At 47.5% G+C, this 19,273-nt stretch overlaps 1 protein-coding gene across 2 annotated transcripts in view; it reads right to left on the bottom strand.

Annotated features, from left to right (window-relative positions):
• PLCD3 (phospholipase C delta 3) overlaps positions 1 to 19,273 on the bottom strand; it is a 91,721-nt gene that overhangs the window by 13,748 nt on the left and 58,700 nt on the right. For both annotated transcript variants that reach the window (XR_014162168.1, XM_081883965.1), the window contains exons 6-12: positions 16,261 to 16,462; positions 14,123 to 14,267; positions 10,710 to 10,862; positions 9,134 to 9,253; positions 6,256 to 6,291; positions 3,591 to 3,750; positions 1,671 to 1,787 (exon numbers count right to left, since the gene is read on the bottom strand). Coding sequence is in view for 1 of the 2 variants with exons in the window: in XM_081883965.1 (XP_081740091.1) it covers positions 1,671 to 1,787; positions 3,591 to 3,750; positions 6,256 to 6,291; positions 9,134 to 9,253; positions 10,710 to 10,862; positions 14,123 to 14,267; positions 16,261 to 16,462 (933 nt within the window). In the remaining variant the exon portion in view is untranslated. The remainder of the gene's footprint in view (positions 1 to 1,670; positions 1,788 to 3,590; positions 3,751 to 6,255; positions 6,292 to 9,133; positions 9,254 to 10,709; positions 10,863 to 14,122; positions 14,268 to 16,260; positions 16,463 to 19,273) is intronic.

Raw genomic sequence — 19,273 nt, 5'->3', positions numbered from 1 at the left:
GGGACGCCCTCCCTTCAGATGTCAAAGAGAAAAACAACTACCTGACATTTAGAAGACATCTGAAGGCAGCCCTGTTTGGGGAAGTTTTTAATGTGTGCCTTTTTAATGTATTTTTAATCTTTGTTGGAAGCCGCCCAGAGTGGCTGGGGAAACATAGCCAGATGAGCAGGGTACTACTACTACTACTACTACTACTATATTATTACAGTGGTACCTCGGGTTACAGATGCTTCAGGTTACAGATGCTTCAGGTTACAGACTCCACTAACCCAGAAATAGTACCTCGGATTAAGAACTTTGCTTCAGGATGAGAACAGAAATTGCACCGCGACTGCGGGAGGCCCCATTTGCTAAAGTGGTGCCTCAGGTTAAGAACAGTTTCAGGTTAAGAACAGACCTCCAGAATGAATTAAGTTCTTAACCCAAGGTACCATTGTATTGGATTAAAAACGCCTGCATAGGCTGTGGAAGGCAAAGGGTGCTTACAGGAAGGGATCTGTAAAGGCGCCAGTGATCTCTCGCTAGGGATTCCAATGGTCTCACTCCGTGCTCCTCCAACCAATTGCAGAGGACACGGTTGCTGGCCCGCTCTCCGTGGCGCTGCAGCGTCACCACTGCAGGTGGCCGGGGGTGTGTGTATTGCATCTACCAGCTCAGCAGGAAATCGGGAAACACAGGGAATTAAGAGGGTTGCCGAGAGTTGGCTGGCTCTGGCCTGCTCCTCAGTAAGGATGCTTGAGGACTTTGGGTTGGTTTGGAGGGAGCGGCAGGGAGAAGCCTGCATTCCTGCAATGAACTCGTCTGAACCGCAACTCCCAAATCAATGCGCGGATTGGAATGTGGTCTGGAATCCACAGCCTCTGAGAGATAGCCCACATATACTAGAACATGAGAGAGGTTTTTGTTTTGATTTTTATTTTTTGGTTTTAGATCTTGATTTTATTCTGTGAACCGCCCTGAGAGCCCCTGGTATATAAATTCAATAAATGAATAATAATAATAATAATAATAATAACAATAATAATAATAATAATAATAATAGAAGACATTCGCCCATCCCTACTCCTCAGGGCCAGCACACCGTCACTCAGGCACAGACTGAGCTTCCTTTCCTCTATCCATCTTCCATTGCCTATTGAGACGGCGAAGAGACGACTAGGATTGACCATTTCACAGTGGGAAGGAGAAACCTGGGTTCCCCGCTTCTAGGCTTCCAAGGAGGGGTTCATGAGTTACCGTATTTTTCGCTCTATAAGATGCACCAGACCATAGGACGCATCTAGTTTTTGGAGGAGGAAAACAAGAAAAAAAATATTCTGAAATCCCAGAAGCCAGAACAGCGAGAGGGATCGCTGCTCGCTGTTCTGGCTTCTGGGATAGCTGCGCAGCCTCTTCAGGACAGCAGGATGAAGGCTCCCTATACCCGAAGAGGCTGTGCTAGAACAGCGAAAGGAGCGCTGCACAGTGATCCCTCTTGCTGTTCTGGCTTCTGGGATAGCTGCGCAGCCTGCATTCGCTCCATACGACGCACACACATTTCCCCAGACTTTTTAGGAGGGGAAAGGTGCGTCTTATAGAGCAAAAAATACGGTATGTCCACCAGATCTATTTTTCACCTGTGATGCTTACGGGAGGCTGGGGGGCAGGGGTGGGAAAGAGTGGTCTCTTACCAAGTTGGCAGCCAGCATTCCACATTTCCTGAGGGTTGTAGTTGGCAGAGTTCATCTTCAGACCCAGCGGGTAGATGCGGCTGAGGTGCCGGGCGTTGTATCGGACAAAAGGGATTCCTGCAAGGCAGAAGGGAGAGTTGCAGCCCTGAGCTCAAAGCAAGGAAAGGGGCCTGCTGGCACTGCGAATCGCAATACCCTTAACCCATCTCCACTTTAAGGCCATGCAGAGAACAAGCCGATATTTCACTGGCATGACCAAGATGCCCAGGTTCAGCTAAGCAGCGGTGGGTCTGATACAGGGCCGGCCCTACCATTAGGAAAGAGCAGCAAATTGTTATTTATTATTGTTGTACTTTTGCTGTCATGGGGGGGAAGTGGAGCCTGTAAGGTTTACTGCCTCAGGTGTCCGAATAACTTGACTGGCTTTGGGAGTTATGCATCTTGACTTCATGGGGGCAGGGCATTTGCTGTTTCCCCTCGGGCGGCAAAATGTCTTGGGCTAGCCGGCACGCTCAAAAGTCAACAGGCTCCTTCCTGAATCTACAAGCTTTTGCCCAGGCCCTGTCTCCCCCCAGACCAGTGCCATTATGCTCCACTTTTTGGCAACGAGGTAACCCAAATCCTGCAGCCTGTATAAATCAAACATACATATAAACCCTGAGGGAAAATCTGTAACTGCTGCCTTGTGGAACATCTCTGGGGGAAAGAAAAGGCTAAGCAGTAAACCCTAAGGTAAAAGGTAAAGGACCCCTGGATGGTTAGGTCCAGTCAAAGGCGACTATGGGGTGCAGCACTCATCTCACTTTCAGGTCGAGGGAGCTGGCATTTGTCCACAGACAGCTTTCCGGGTAATGTGGCCAGCATGACTAAACTGCTTCTGGAGCAACAGAACACCCTGACAGAAACCAGAGCGCATGGAAATGCTGTTTACCTTCCCGCCACAGCAGTACCTATCTACTTGTGCTGGACAGATGCCAAGGACGACAACAACATGTGATCAGACTTCTAATTATTACAGGTAACTCGCTACTTACACACATTTAAGTTGTGCACATTCAGCTTTATGCATTTGGCCCCCCAATTTATTTATTTTTAGGCGGCAGAGTTCCAAGAAAAATGAATTTGGCAATCCCAAACTCACACACTGAGCACAATTTTGGCTTTTACGTGCGGTTCCCAAAGCATAACTCCTGCATAAATTGAGAGTAACTACACTGTATTTCCCTCTCATTAGGCTAATCTCGATCTGGCTAATACAGTGGTACCTCAGGTTACAAACACCTCGGGTTACAGACTCCGCCAACCCAGAAGTAGTACCTCGGGTTAAGAACTTTACCTCAGGATGAGAACAGAAATTGCACGCCGGCGGTGCGGCAGCAGTGGGAGGCCCCATTAGCTAAAGTGGTACCTCAGGTTAAGAACGGTTTCAGGTTAAGAACGGACCTCCGGAACGAATTAAGTTCGTAACCAGAGGTACCACGGTATGCAAGTTTATTTTGTATCCTCATATGGCTCAGGATTGGCCTGGCTCTTGCTTCCAAGTGCTGACTTGCTCCCCTTCCTCTTTCAAGGTACTTTCAAGGTTTTCCCTTTCATCTGGCTACTGCCCTATTGGCCAAGGACAAGAATTCCATCCTGCCAGCCAGAAATAGGGCATGTTGCCTTTGCATCTCAAATTCTCCTCATTGGGCAGATTTTTAAAGAATGCGTGAACACAGAAAGAGTGCAAGGAAGCATCACCCTTGAGGTGAGAACTTCCTTGTTCAGGCTGATCTTATAAGCTCACTCTATCCCCTAATACTGGCTGCATTTTCCAGCTTCCTTATAATTTCCTCTGAAGCCCTGCCTTCAGACTTAAGAGTCGCTTTTAGTTCCTCCTCTTCAGGGAAATCACCTGCTCACGTAAGAGCCAAACCTGACCTGATTCTTTGATCAGTTTCCTGGCTTTCCGCTCGCTGAATGAGCACATCTCCATAGGCTGCTGGTGGCGCAGAGCTTGAGACAGACTTTGGAAGGGAACAGACCGGCAATAGACAACCACATCAGAGAGTTCCCGTGAAATCTGCCCTGCGTCCTTTGCCTGGAAGAAAGATGTACAAAGAGCAAATGACTTCCAATTAAGATGACCCTCCTAGTCCTGCAGTTGAATTACTCCAAGCTTGCAAATAGCTACTGGCCTGGTAGCCTACAGAGTAGAGGTGAGGGTGTACCAGCCCACAGGCCTTATCCAGCCCGCCAATCATCTCCATTTGACCCGCAAGGCCATTTTGGGCAAGCCATGCCCAGTTGCCCCATAGGTAAAGGTAAAGAGTCCCCTGACCATTAGGTCCAGTCGTGACCGACTCTGGGGTTGCGGCGCTCATCTCGCTTTGTTGGCCGAGGGAGCCGGCATACAGCTTCCGGGTCATGTGGCCAGCATGACTAAGCCACTTCTGGCCCACCAGAGCAGCACACGGAAACATCGTTTACCTTCCCGCCGGAGCGGTACCTATTTATCTACTTGCACTTTGACGTGCTTTTGAACTGCTACGTTGGCAGGCGCAGGGACGGAGCAACGGGAGCTCACCCCGTCGCAGGGATTCGAACCGCCGACCTTCTGATCGGCAAGCCCTAGGCTCTGTGGTTTAACCCACAGTGCCTAGCCAAAAGGGGCTTTGTAGCACTTCCTAAGCTGGTAGGCACTTTGGAAGCGTTGCACAAAATACTTTCCAAACCCTGGGTTCGGCACTTCCCAAGGGAAATGCCATGCAAAAGGCCCTGCAAACTCCTTTTTTGCCTTTTCAAAAGGCAGGTGTCTTGGGAGTGGACACCTATCGCCTGGTACCTGGTAACTCCAAGCCTCCTGTTCTTTGGAACGAAAGAAAAATGTCCCTTTAAAAACAAACAAACAGCTGATTGCAAGTCCTGTGTGGTGCTTTGTGCTACAGATCTCTATCTCCTCACACGGATGACACAGGTGAGCAGCCTCACCCACCTGTCAAATCTGGCCTGGCAGGATCAGAGACATAAAAGGTCTAGACCACCTGCTGAGAAGGTTCGTCACCCCTACTATATTGAGACTAACAATAGCTTCCTGGCAATCGGGCAGGAAGGCCTTTGTAAACTGGAAGCCAGCTGATTCCTTATTTTCAGCCCTGCCACAAATGAATGACACACGTATCTGGGCACAAAGCGGAGAGGCAGATTTCAGGGCTGGTATAAAGATGTTTGTGAGATACTGCAACCAGTCGTTCAGGCTCCCCTGGTCTGAGGATCACAGAGAATTTCATTCCCGGGGGGGGGGGGGAACCCTGTGACTGAAAAACCACCTGTGCAAGGAGTGGATTTCCCTGCACTTTCCTGGCTTGCGTGGGGCAGGGGTATGTGCCCTGTCAAAATCTGCACCTCCTTTTTGGATATTTCCCAGGTACGTGCAGGTCCTGCTTGCTGAACACAATGTGCTCCCTTGAAATCGTTCATTAGGCTTGCATTCGCAAAACAAATTGGCTATTTCTATCAATTACTATGGGTAAATTTATAATAATAATTTATTTATGCCCTGCCCAACTGGCTGGGTTTCCCCAGCGACCCTGGGCAGCTCCCAACAGAATATTAAAAACACCAAACATTTAAAACTTCCCTAAACAGGGCTGCCTTCAGATGTCTTCTAAAAGTCAGATAGTTGTTTATTTCCTTGACATCTGGTGGGAGGGCGTTCCACAGGGCAGGCGTCACTACCGAGAAGCCCCTCTGCATGGTTCCCTGTAACCTCACTTCTCGCAGTGAGGGAACCGCCAGAAGGCCCTCGGAGCTGGACCTCAGTGTCCGGGCTGAACAATGGGGGTGGAGACGCTCCTTCAGGTATACTGGGCAGAGGCCATTTAGGGCTCTAAAGGTTAGCACCAACACTTCGAATTGTGCTCGGAAACGTACTGGGAGCCAATCTTAAGGCAGCCCTGTTCAGGGAAGTTTTTAATATGTAACGCTGTACTGTTTTTAACACTTGACTGGGAGCCGCCCAGACTGGCTGGGGAAACTCAGCCAGATGGGCGGGGTATAAATAATAAATTATTATTATTATTATTATTATTATTATTATTATTATTATTATTATTATTATTATTATTATTATTATTATGTCTTTCAGGACCAGTGTTATATGGTCTCGGCAGCCACTCCCAGTCACCAGTCTAGCTGCCGCATTCCCTACCACTTAAATTTGACCCCCTCGAAAGCAAAAAATATCAAATAGGAAAACCTAGAAAAAATGCTCTCTGATTTGTCCAATCACTCCCCGCTTCAGCCACCAGCAAAAGGCAAATAAGGAAGTAAAAAATGCCGTCTGTTCCAATAGGTGAAGCTGGAGTGTATAGTGAGGTTTGGGTACAAATTCCTTGTGGTCGGATATGTGAATTTTTGCATAGGAAATAGAAGTGATGGGAAGCTTTCCCTCCATTAAGTTGCAGATCTACCAACCACCTACCCAGGCAAAGAGAAACCAGGACGCATTTGGTTTTACGTGACTGGGAGCAGATGAGACACAACTTCGCTCATTAGCCTCGACATCTCCTGCGACTGCCCTTTCCAGGAATCAAGACGTACTCACCTGCAATGGTTTAATCCCTTGAAGAGAATGCGTAGACTAGAAGGGGAAGGGGAAAAGAAAGAGAGAGAACCTCATTAGAGAGACAAAATACATCTATGGATATTTTCAAAGGGGCATATCTAAGAACAAATGGCCATTCTGGGACAGACTAAAAAGTCCCTCTAGTCTAGCATCTCTCCCCACACAGTGGACAATCAGGGGCCTCTGGGAAGCGCACAAGCAGCAGGACCTGAGGGCAATAAACACCGTATTTTTCACTCTATAAGACACACCAGAACACAAGACGCACCTAGTTTTTGGAGGAGGAAAACAAGAAAAAAAAAAATCTTAATCTCAGAAGCCAGAACAGCAAGAGGGATCGCTGCGCAGTGAAAGCAGCAATCCCTCTTGCTGTTCTGGCTTCTGGGATAGCTGCGCAGCCTGCATTCGCTCCATAACACACACACACATTTCCCCTTACTTTTTAGGAGGGAAAAAGTGAGTCTTATAGAGCAAAAAAATACGGTAGATTCCTCTCCCACAGTTGGCTTCCCAACCGTCTCTTATCCTAGATGTAGCATCATGTGTGCAGAGAATGGTGACCCATATGTCCATGGGTCAGGAAATTAAACCTTATGAAGATTGGTTGAAGGAGCTGGGTATGTTTAGCCTGGAAAAGAGGAGACTGAGAGGGGAGATATGACAACTATATTCAAATATCTCAGGGGCCGTCACATGGAAGATGGAGCTAGCTTGTTTTCTCCTGTTCCGGAGGCTAGGACCCGAACCAACGGCTTCAAGTGACGAGAAATGAGATTCCAACTAAACTTCAGAAAGAACTTTCTGACAGTAAGAGCTGTTTGAGAGTGGAACGGTCTCCCTTGGGAAGTGATGGACTCTCCTTCCCTGGATGTTTTAAAGCAGAGGTCGGGTGGCCATCCGTCATGGCTGATTTCGCTGACATTCCTGCATTGCAGGGGGTTGGACTAGATGACCCATGGGGTCCCTTCCAACTCAACAGTTCTGTGATTCATGATCATTACTGGTGGCCATTCACAGATTTATCCTGTGTGAACCTTTCTAATTGTCAGGCTTTGGGGAATTGGTTTCCTCCCCCCCGTGGCAGTAGATAAAGGAACACCTTATCAGTTAGAATCTTTAATAATCACAGTGAGAGAAGAAAGAACACATCTCCTAGAAATGGCGGTGCTCCCAATTAAGGGATACTCACCCCTCCGTCCCTATTAATCTACGTCACTCCTACGTCTTGTGATCTGAGCTTGTACCCCCTGCACTGTCTATGCTGAAACTTTCTGAGCTCTCTGTGACTTTGGAAAAGGGGTGTGAATGCTGTCCAGAGACTATGAATCTGCTAACCCTCTCTCTCTTCCAGTGTTTCTTCTCCTAGCTATTCCCCATCCAGCATTTCCCAGCTTCTGCCTTCTGAACTATGCCCCTCTGCAAACCACTGTTCCAAATCTATGCTGTCCTCCTGCTCCTGGGAAGATTCAGGGTCAGGATCGGGGGGAGGGGTGGCTCCCACCATTCTTCCTTGAGTGCAGCACTCCTCAGCTGCACTGGCTCCTGGTGGAATACAGGGTCAGGTTTAAGGCGCTGGTTTTAACCTTTAAATCCCTATACGGTCTAGGACCCTCATACCTACAGGACCACCTCTCCTGGTATGCCCCATGGATGAACTTACAGTCTGAAAATAATATCTTGGAGGTCCTGGGCCTCAAGGAAGTTAAACTGGCCTCAACCAGGGCCAAGGCCTTTTCAGCTTTGGCCCCAGCCTGGTGGAACACTCTGTCGCAGAAGACCAGGGTCCTGCGGGACTTGACATCCTTCTGCAGGGCCTGCAAGATGGAGTTGTTCCGCCTGGCCTTTGGTCCAGGCCCAGTTTGTCCCCACTATATGGGAACCTGTAAGTTACCTCTTTGGCCCTTTTATCGGCTCATGTGGGACCAACGTGTACAGCCGGCCTTGATGAATGCACGAGGTTCCCAATCCCTATGGTTGTAGGGATTAAATTTAATGATTCGTGGGCAATTATTTAATTTTATTCTTATTCCAATTTTTAAGCTGTATTTTAATTAATTGTTTGATTGTGTTTTAATGTACTTGATATGTGATGTTAGCCGCCCTGAGCCCATTCTTGGCCGGGGACGGTGGGGTATAAATAAAAATTTACTTATTTACTTACTCAGCACAGTCCCTAACACTAGGTAAAGGTAAAGGGACCCCTGACTGTTAGGTCCAGTCACGGACGGCTCTGGGGTTGTGGCACTCATCTCGCTTTATTGGCCGAGGGAGCCGGCGTACAGCTTCCGGGTCATGTGGCCAGCATGACTAAGCCGCTTCTGGCGAACCAGAGCAGCGTATGGAAATGCCATTTACCTTCCCGCCGGAGCGGTACCTATTTATCTACTTGCACTTTGATGTGCTTTCAAACTGCTAGGTTGGCAGGAGCAGGGACCGAGCAATGGGAGCTCACCCCGTCATGGGGATTCGAACCGCCAACTTCCGATCGGCAAGTCCTAGGCTCTGTGGTTTAACCCACAGCGCCACCCGTGTCCCTGACACTAATCCTCTTTAAAATCTAAACCTCTTTAAAAGCCATATAAGCTAGTGGACATCATCACATCTTGAGATTCCATGGTCAGTTAGAATATTAAAGCTTAGGGAGGTTTGCCCTTTTAGGGTTTTTCCCTGAACACTTTTTGAGCATGTATACACTTTCAGGGCTCCCCCAAGCTTGCTGATCCCTCCATCTATCTTCTCAGTAGCTTTGGCTATGTCTGCCAGCACTCAACCAATAGTTTGCTATTAATGAGACAGCTTATCCACGTAATTTTTCTCTCTCTTAGGGGAAGCGGTCTAATCTCTGCTATGTCCTCACCTTATCTTCCTCTTCCTCCTGCATTTCTTCCTCAGGATTTGTGATGTAGCTCATTTTTTCGGGATCACCCTTGTCCTCTGGCAGCTTCTTTGCCTTCACCAATATCTTCCACTTTAACTGCTGTGGGGTTTGAAGGAGTGGAGTGTAAACAGCTTAAATCTCTAACGAAACCTTGCATGTGAAATTGTAATAACCCAATTAGTGGAGGCGTCAGGGCTCCAGAATTTGCCCAGGGCCCAAATAGAATTGGGCGAATCTTTTGGTTTGGGTTTCTCCCATTTTTCCATTTTTAAATTCAGCTCTCTACATCTGTTTGCATTTTTAAAAAGCAATGCTAATGAAAGTTCATCAGCAAGCGTCTCTCCCAATTGGTATTCAACAAGTTGGTATTCAATTTTTCCTAATACATGCATTTTTTTCAGAATCATTTTCCTTAATATAATGATTTTTTTGTATGCAATTTCCTCCATTATATGCATTTTATTGCACACTTTGTTCCAGTATATGCCTATTTGTACATCTTACTCAGCTGGACAATGCACTACTGCAGAATTTGAAGAACTGTAGATTTTGAAGGATGGCTGTGTTTCAGTTCATGTGCTGTTTTGCAAAGCGCAAACTACGTAGCTTTGCCTTTAAATGCAATCTGAATTAAAAAGGCTCGCCAGCCCAACAGTGCCAGAATTCTCACTTTGCTCCTGCAAAATTCAATGAAGATTTTTGTGGGGTGCAAATGTGAATCGGACGTCTGATAGTCCTGGCCATAAAGTGTCTTGTTCACACCTGTTAGGTGTTAAAACCCTATATTCCTTACAAGAACTACTGTATTTTTTGCTCTATAAGACTCACTTTTTCTCTCCTAAAAAGTAAGGGAAAATGTGTGTGCGTCTTATGGAACGAATGCAGGCCGTGCAGCTATCCCCGAAGCCAGGAACAGCAAGAGGGATCGCTGCTTTTGCTGTGCAGTGATCCCTCTTGCTGTTCTGGCTTCTGGGATTCAGAATATTTTTTTCTCTCTTATTTTCCTCCTCCAAAAACTAGGTGCGTCTTATGGTCTGGTGCATCTTATAGAGCAAAAAATACGGTAATCACCTCACTAGGATTAAGAAGGAAGCTAGACGAAGGAAATCTTGCAATAACTCAGCTACTACATTACCCAAAGTCCATTAGGCTGCCATTTCCCTCCACATAATCTTTTCAGATATCAGTATTACACAAGTGCAAACATCTGGCATTGGGCACCAAAATTCATCTTGGCTTTTGTTGTCGTTGAAAGCAACGTTTCTTAAAGCTAGAACAGATAATCTATTTGTCAAGTCAACCTCCTCGTCGTCCTTGGTTTTATCCTCAGCAAAATTCCCATCCTGACTGTATCACAGGTGATATGAGGCACATAACCTAGTACGACGCTAGAAGTAAATCAGGAGGGAGGAACTTTTGGCTATCCAGATGTTTCAGAACTACAACTGCCACCAGCCCCAGTCAACATAGCCAAATGACCAAGGCTGATGGGAGACATTGTCCAACCAAGTTTGGAGGGTCAAAGGTTCCCCACCCTTGCCCTAAATGGTGTTACCTCTGGTGATGGGAGCTGTTTGGGCATGTCTCCATCCAGTGGTTGGGTCACAAGCATGTTCCCTAAAATAGCCTTCATGTGGCGCGCCATCTTGGACTGCTGTTCCGGCCCACAGTGGTTTTCCAGAGAGAGAATCACAGGATAGGAAGAATGCTGAGGAGACAAGATGGAGTCAGAAGGCATCTGCCACCTCCAAGATTCTTTCCCCAAATCCTTCAAATGATTACTCTTTTCCCTTTTTTAATAAACACACACACACACACACCCCACTAAGCATTTTACTCTGGCTTACATGAAATCTTGTGTCCATTTGCAACCTTAAAACATTTTAGGAACTGTTTCATCCTAGCTTTTCATGTGTTGATCATTCGTTGGTTAGAATGAATTTCTTTTTTTCTACTCGTGTTATGCTTTCCTAATTGCATTAGACAGTTAGCTTTAATTCTCAGTAGTGGCACCCACCCTGTGGAATGCCCTCCCATCAGATGTCACAGAGATGAGTAACTATATAACTTTTAGGAGACATCTGAAGGCAGCCTTGTATGAGGAAGTCTTTTAATATGTATAGTTTTGCAGCGGTACCTTGGCTGTCGAACTTAATCCATTCGGGAGTCCATTCGACTCCCAGAACCGTTTGAAAACCAAGGCATGGCTTCTGATTGGCTGCAGCTAGCTCCTGCAGCCAATTTGAAGCCACAGAAGTCGTGTTGGACGTTCAGCTTCCAAAAAACATTCAAAAACTGGAACACTTCTGGGTTTTTGGTGTTCGGGAGCCAAAACATACGAGTACCAAGGCGTTCGAGAACCAAGGTATGACTGTATTATGTTTTTATATATGTTGGAAGCTGCCCAGAGTGGCTGGGGCAACCCATGAGGGAGGAGGAGGCAAAGAGGAAGAAGAAGGAGAAGAAGAAAAAGCCACAAGCAGGATGCAATGACAATTAGCCGTCATTATAATAATTAGCTATTATCCCCCAGCAACCAGAATTCAGGCTAGCATTTGTGCCACTCTAGAATTCACAGAAATGTGGTGGTGGGGTTTTTTAATGATACGGTGAACATGCTTTCTGGTTCCTGTAAACAGATAGGCACAATCAGTTGCAAACGCCATCTCTCAGCACAGGGACAGATTCTTCTCCTGTTTCTTGCAACTCCACCAATAAGTGGGAGAAGATCACAAAAGGATGCCAATATTGCTTCACACCTTTTTCTGGAGTAGCAGGAAGTTCCAGAGGCAGATGTTCAGGGTCATGCTGAATTGGATGGAAAGCAAGAATGCAGCTGGCAGGGCTACTCCCAAAACAACATCCGTTTGGCGCTCCAAGAATCTACGTAAATATCTGGCTTCTCTCAGACAGGTTCCTGTTAGCCATGTTTTCAAGTCAGCCTCAAACCCAAACCTGTCGTGTCTCTTTCTCGCCAAATTAAAGGTTGCAAAAGCAGTTCCTCAGGAAACCCCACCCAGCCAGGTAGTATTTGGCCCAGATTCCAAAAGCATGGAGTAACTATCAGCCTTCATTAATCTGCTCTTCCTCAGGTACTATTAAGGGAGCAGGGGAACATTTTGTATAATGGAAAAGAGTCTCTTCATAACACGTTGGCATGCATAATGTGAGTTGCGACATCAGCCCAGCTCGCACATGACACTAAAGGTTTATTGCAAACAAGCAAATAGGTGTATTCCCAGAGCAAAGGTCACAGCGACAACATCCTTCTTCCAATTCTACTTCCTCCATAATACCCAGGGCTAAGCCATGGTTTGGTTTACCATTACACTGAGCTGTAACCAAGGTTTGCTCTCAGTTTTGCTGTTCATGGTTGGTTGGGGGAGACAAACCACAAGCCAGGGCTTAGGCGTAATCCTAAAACAAATGATGGGTCAGTGCTGGGCAGTGCAGCAGGAGCACATGAGAAGTCCAGCGGGGGCAATCTTCATTCCAATCAATCAGTTCAATTTATTGTATATAGCCAAAGGCCTTCACAGTGAACAGCAGAGGGCAAAAAGCAAGGCATTCCTCTAAAATCGCACAACGTAAGTCTGCACACGTCTACAGCATTAAAATTTGCAGCACAAAATTTTAAAGTTACACATAACTGAAGCGAAGCTTCTTAGCTGCCAGAGCAAATTTGTCTACCAGAATTGTAATTTGTAGATATTTAGCAGCTTAGCGTTCTATTATCACTTCCTGGCGGGGAGGAGGGGATTGATCCGAGAACCAATAAAGAATAGGGGATAAAAAAAATTCGCTGTGCACCATATATAAAAGGCAGGTCAACAAATTGTGTTTGATTGCCTCAGCCTGATTACACCCATAAACGCATTCCCATTCCGTATGAGCTATTATCTCTAGGAGCCCACGCATTTGCTCAATCACACTAAACCATGGTTTGGCTTGGCAATACATGCAAACCAGTGTTCCGTGTAAGGTAAAGGGACCCTTGACCATTAGGTCCAGTTGCGAATGACTCTGGGGTTGCGGTGCTCATCTCGCTTTATTGGCCGAGAGGGCCGGTGTACAGCTTCCGGGTCATGTGGCCAGCATGTCTAAGCCGCTTCTGGAGAACCAGAGAAGCGCACGGAAACGCCGTTTACCTTCCTGCCGGAGAGGTACCTATTTATCTACTTGCACTTTGACGTGCTTTCGAACTGCTAGATGGGCAGAGCAGGGACCGAGCAACGGGAGCTCACCCTGTCGCAGGGATTCGAACTGCCGACCTTCTGATCGGCAAGTTCTAGGCTCAGTGGTTTAACCCACAGTGCCACCCGCGTCCCTGTGTTCTGTGTATGAGGCTATTAAATCAGTCTTTCTGTTTCACGTATTGTGAAGGTGAAGGCCACGTCGCCTAGATAAGAGGTAGTCACCTGGTGCCTTCAGCATGTTAATGGGACTCCCAACCCCCACCAGCCCCAGCCAGTTATGGCCAACGGTGAGAGAAGAGATGATGTGAGCTGTAATCTAACAGCATATCTGAACGGTGCCTTGTTGGCGACCCCATTGTTGCATTAAAATGCCTTCTGAAATTATCAATACTTGAACACATGCAACAGAAGTTACCCCCACCTAAACAAGCAACTGTTGTTGTTTTTTAATGCTTAATCCAACAGGTTTTTTAAAAAGGTTTAACTACTTTGAGTACAAAACGTTTTTTTTAAAAATGCAAGCCAGACACCATCATTTGGAATAGTCTAGAATTGTACCCGCTGCCACCTTTGCATGCACCGCCTTTGAAAAAGGAAGCTTGCACAATCGTTTCCAGCAATTAAATTTGCTCATGAATCATGATACAGCTAAGTGACTAAGTGGTTGGGCAGCGAAGAAAGCTCCTGAGAGAAATGTTTGGGCCTCAGAACATCAAATGCAGCTCCTTCTCCCTTCCGAGGATCCATTTCTGAAAACTGTGGTTTCGTCTACCTTGAATGCATGGTCCCGGATGCTTTCAATCACATCCCGGAAGAGGATCTTGGAGGTCAGAGTGTGGCCGTGGTAGATGATGGGCTCCCCGTTGGACCCCTCCCAGCAGTCAAGCTCCACACAGCGACACCCCTTCATCAAAGCCCTGCCGAAGACAGAAATGGGGTGAGGTGATGATGGACTCTGCATTTCAGCCCTCTGCCTGTCAAGGAGCTGTCAGGCGAGCACAGGTCATCCACAGGCAGGAACGTGAAGCATGAGATGCAATTAGCACCTAGGATTTTATGAGTCTTAGAGAGGCAGGGAGGATTGTGACGCCTTGCTCAACATCAGAGATGGACCGTGGACCAATATAGGCCAAGGGGTCAAGTTCCGGTTCAGGCCAACAAGGGCCAAGGGTTGTTCAGCCCGGACAGCGAGGGCCTTCTGGCGGTTCCCTCATTGCGAGAAGTGAGGTTACAGGGAACCAGACAGAGGGCCTTCTCGGTAGTGGCGCCCGCCCTGTGGAACACCCTCCCTTCAGATGTGAAGGAAATAAGCAGCTATCCTATCTTTAAAAGACATCTGAAGGCAGCCCTGTTCAGGGAGTTTTTAGTATTTAATGCTGTACTGTTTTTAACACTTGATTGGGAGCCGCCCAGAGTGGCTGGGGAAACTCAGCCAGATGGGCGGGGTATAAATAATAAATTATTATTATTATTATTCAGGTAGGAGACGCAATCACACATCTGGAAGCGCAAGGAGGGAAAAGGAAGAGTCTGTGTTACTATTTAGCACAAGACGTTGCTCAGTTCTGCAAGGTGTACAGCTGCCCGGGTCTTGCTGCCTGAGTGCCGAGTTCAAGTCCTCCGGCGCCTCATAGGGAGCCAGGCAAGTGTTGTGCTAGCCGGCACTCTTCGAACAAACTTTACGCAGTACGATCCACTAACTTCAAGGTGTAAACAGCTTGTGCCTTCCCACCCATGGGAAAGCTCAATTTCCCACACATTGTTCCGCAGGGCTCCTTCGGGGATTATGGGCCACATAATTAAGGGAATCACCTGAGCTGAGGAAAGCGAAATGCGTTGTTCTCTCTCCAGATACCTGGTTGTCCTTCAGTAATCCTGCCTTGGCATGTGGCCTCCTTCCCCCTGGCCTGTTCAAAGCAGCCCCACCAACCAACCAGATTCCTCTCTCCACTCCAGCTCACCCACTGCCTCCCATGCCTCTCTGCATGCCCTGGCCAAAATGCTGCAGGCAATGCATAGCTGTCAACCGTCCCTTATTTGGCGGGAAACACCTTTATCCCCGTGCTGTGTCCCGCTGCTGTCCCTTATTGATGATGTCCCTTAAATGTGCCGGGTTTCAAAGGAAGCAGCTCCTCTCCCTCCCTGCCTGCCGGCCAGGGAGGAGGGAGGCTCCAACTGTGTTGCTTGGCTGCCCAGCCCGCCCCCCTCCTGCCTCCTCTCACCAGCCTCGACCCCCAGGAGCCCCTTCCAGCTGGGACTGAGGAGACTTGAGAGGAGAGCAAGGGCAACCATAGAGAAAGCAGTTCAGAGGGAGGAGGCGTGGGCAGGTGTTCCAGGGGCTAACCATAGAGGGGGAAAGTGGAGGAAGGGCCGCAAGCGCTTCTCCTATAGATTTGTATTGGTAGACTAGCATAGATGGTCTGATCTGCAGATTTACTTTGGCCGCTATTCCCCTCCCTTCCTCCCACCCCGCCTGATGGAACTGAGAGCTGCAGATGGAGCACGAGAGAAAAGTACTGCAGCAGCATCTTCGTAGCTTGGACTTCGTTTTGCGCAAAAAGTGGTGGCTGCTTGTAGTTATTTTATTGCAGTGTTTCATCGGCTGGTGGCTTGAGCAGCAACCTCTGGAAATGAAGGGCTAAAAACTGGCGCTGCTCTCCAAAGTTATCTGGTCCCTTTTAACTTCGCATTTCAGCTGGTTTGACTAAAATCCCTTATTTTGGCTGCTGGTCCCTTATTTTCGAGGCTGCTGGTCCCTTGTTTTCAAATCTATAAGTTGACAGCTCTGAGCCAATGGCCATTATTTGCTGGAATCCTTTACCTGTCCCCGTTACCAGCGCTCCTGGCCACCTGAAAGCAGTTACTGGGACCCACTCTGGCTACAGCTGTTCTGTTGCTTCGGCCGCTTACCGGATGTAGGCCTCAGTGCTGCTGGCGCCTCCAATCTGGTTCTGCGTCAGGTAGGTGTTGTGGGAGGAGGAGATGAAGTAGTGGCACAGCGGCTGCGTCATGTCCTGGTATATCTTTGCGTGGCCCTGGTTGAGGATGTCTCCGGCCGAGGACAGCAGGTACATCATGAAGCCATCCATCATCATGAGATTGTGCTGCCTGGCTGTGGGACGAAGACGTGGTTAGCGGAGAGAGTTTCAGACTCCACCCATCCGGCGTATTTTAGCGTACCCATTTCCTAAGAACGGCGCGTCTTGCCAAATGCAAGATGGTTCATGTTAGTGAGATTCAGAAGCAATACAGAACACAAGCGAGTGAGAAGATTAAAGATTTTATTCTAAATAGCAAGCATTAGTGCGCACCCCGGAAATGATCTCTTTCAGCTTCTGCCTTCTGGAAGAAAGTACAGGGTTATAAAGGCTAGGACTAGCCGCCTGAGAAACAGTTTCTACCCCAATGCGATTTTGGTTTTAAACGCAGTATAAGGAGTCTCTCTCTTTTTTAAAAAATAAATATTTATTAAGGTTTTAAAAGTTATATTAAAAACAAAACATAACAACAATACAATCAAACACAAAAAAACCCAAGTATAATTTCATTACCTTATTTTCTTATACCTTACTTTCCCGACTTCCCCATACCTCCCCTCTCTGTATTCCAATTTCTATTTTATTAATTCAGCAAATCCTTTCCCTTAATTTCATTTAGTTTTTAACCTTTCTTTTCTTACTACTTATCCAATCCGGCTGGAAACTGCAGTATAAGGAGTCTCTATGGGAGTATATTGTATTTAAAAATGGGGTATCAGAGTTTTTAGAGGGCTAACCAGGCTGCGATAGCAGGCTTGTTGGTTTTTGAATGTCTTAGGCAGATTTTTCAATTTCGTTGTTCTGTATGGGACAATGACAATAAAGATTATCGTATTATATACATTACCAAACAAACGCTTCGATCTGCCACTGGGAAGCCCTCAAGAAGTGGTGAGGTTATCTCCCAGGTGCATAGCTGTCAAGGTTTTCCTTTTTGAAAGGGAAATTTCCTTATTCCCAATAGGATTCCTCGCAAGAAAGGGGGAAAGTTGACAGCTATGCCCAGGCGGCCTTCGTTGGCACAGCCCCACGGCCTATAGTCGGAACACGAGCTTCACAGAACTATGTCCCAAAACCATCCGATTTATAGATAGCTGACTTGTTAGCCTACGTGCCCTGCCCGGCGAGCTAGTGCAGATTATTACCGTATTTTTCGCCCCATAGGGCGCACCTAGTTTTTTGGGGGGCGAAATAAAGGGAAAAAACTTTATTCCCCCCCCCCCAGGCACGGGGCTGACGCGGGGGAAGCCCGAGCTTCCCCCGACCCCAGCCCCCAGAACAGCTTGCTATCCGCAAGCCTAGGGAGCCACGCCGGTCTCCCCAGGCTTGCGGAGAGCTGCGCGAAGCCCAGGCGCGCTCTTCAGTGCGCCCCAGGCTTCGGAATGCAGGCAGCTCTGCGCAACCTTTGAGAGCCCTGCGCGAAGTCACGCCGGTCTCCCAAGGGTTGCGCCAAGCTTCCTGAAGCTTGGAGAGCGAGAGGGGTCGGTGCGCACCGACCCCTCTCACTCTCCAGGCTTCAGCGAAAGCCTGCATTCGCCCCATAGGACGCACACACATTTCCCCTTTATTTTTGGAGGGGGTAAAGTGCGTCCTATAGGGCGAAAAATACGGTAATTGGCTAGCCCCCCTCTTCCACCACTGCACGTTCCTCCAAACAATGTCTAACATCAAAGAAGGTCAGAATGTGCCCTGCATTATCACTTCTTCCTTCCACCAGGTTATACATTAAAGGCTGCTCTCAGCCATCCAAGAGCAGAGCAAGAGACAGAGACGGGAAGTAAACAGAGGCAGGAATAGTTGACCATGTCAGATCACCAAACTCCTCAAAATTACAAATATCTTCCGGAAAAGGTTGCCCATACACGGTGCATCCAAACATTGTAAAAGTAGGCCAAAAATACACAATATGGAGGTCGTGCGACAGCTATCGAAAGCAGATTCCCTGCATCTCATTCTTCCACAAGGCCAAGTTTGCAATATGATTCCTTGTTTTATAAAGCAGGGATGCTCCTCTCCTCCTGCTGTTGGCAAAAATCCTGACTTGCACTGATCCAGAATCCCCTGCTATGTGCAAAGCGGGAAACGCTAGCTTGCTGCTGGTCTCTGGCTTATTTTCCCGGTCATCCCTCTGTTGGGCTCCGGTTTATTTTTCTGGCTAGTTGATCAACATCAAGCCGGATTTGCCGTTTGGACACAGCAGGGAACTCTGGCTTTTTACCAGTCGGGATCTCCATGTTGGAAGCTGATGTGAATTGGGCAGTTGTGGTGCATGAGGCTAGATGCTGCCCCTACGCTACCCCTCCCAGCTGCAGCCGTCCTGCTGCTTGCCAGGACTAAGTAGGACACAGGAAGCACCAAGTTGGCAGTAGCAGTGGGCACAAGCGTGGGCTTGCTGCTGCTGCCAACCCGGGGTTTCTTCTGCCCTTCACACCTGCAGCCAGGTGGGCAGCACAGCATCGTATGCCACACTCTGCAACTGGTGGCAAGAAAAAGGAAGAGGCAAGAGAGGAGGACTCATTCCCGCCACTTGTTCTTGGCTTAAGAAAACTATGGTTCACAAACAATGGTTGGTGACCTAGAATGATTGTACAAACCATGGTTTAAGTCTAGAATGATAATACAAACCATGGTTTATGACCTAGAGTGATCATACAACCATGGTTTATGACCTAGAGTGATTATACAAACCATGGTTCAAGTCTAGAATGATCGTACAAACCATGGTTCAAATCTAGAACGACCGTACAAACCATGGTTCAAGTCTAGAACGATCGTACAAACCATGGTTCAAGTCTAGAATGATCGTACAAACCATGGTTCAAATCTAGAACGACCGTACAAACCATGGTTCAAGTCTAGAACGATCGTACAAACCACGGTTTAAG

Source organism: Podarcis melisellensis (genome assembly GCF_964234715.1).
Source record: "Podarcis melisellensis genome assembly, chromosome: 13".
NCBI classification, from domain to species: domain Eukaryota; kingdom Metazoa; phylum Chordata; class Lepidosauria; order Squamata; family Lacertidae; genus Podarcis; species Podarcis melisellensis.
Note: the sequence above shows the minus strand (reverse complement) of the source record. Positions and strands in the feature narration are given on the sequence as shown.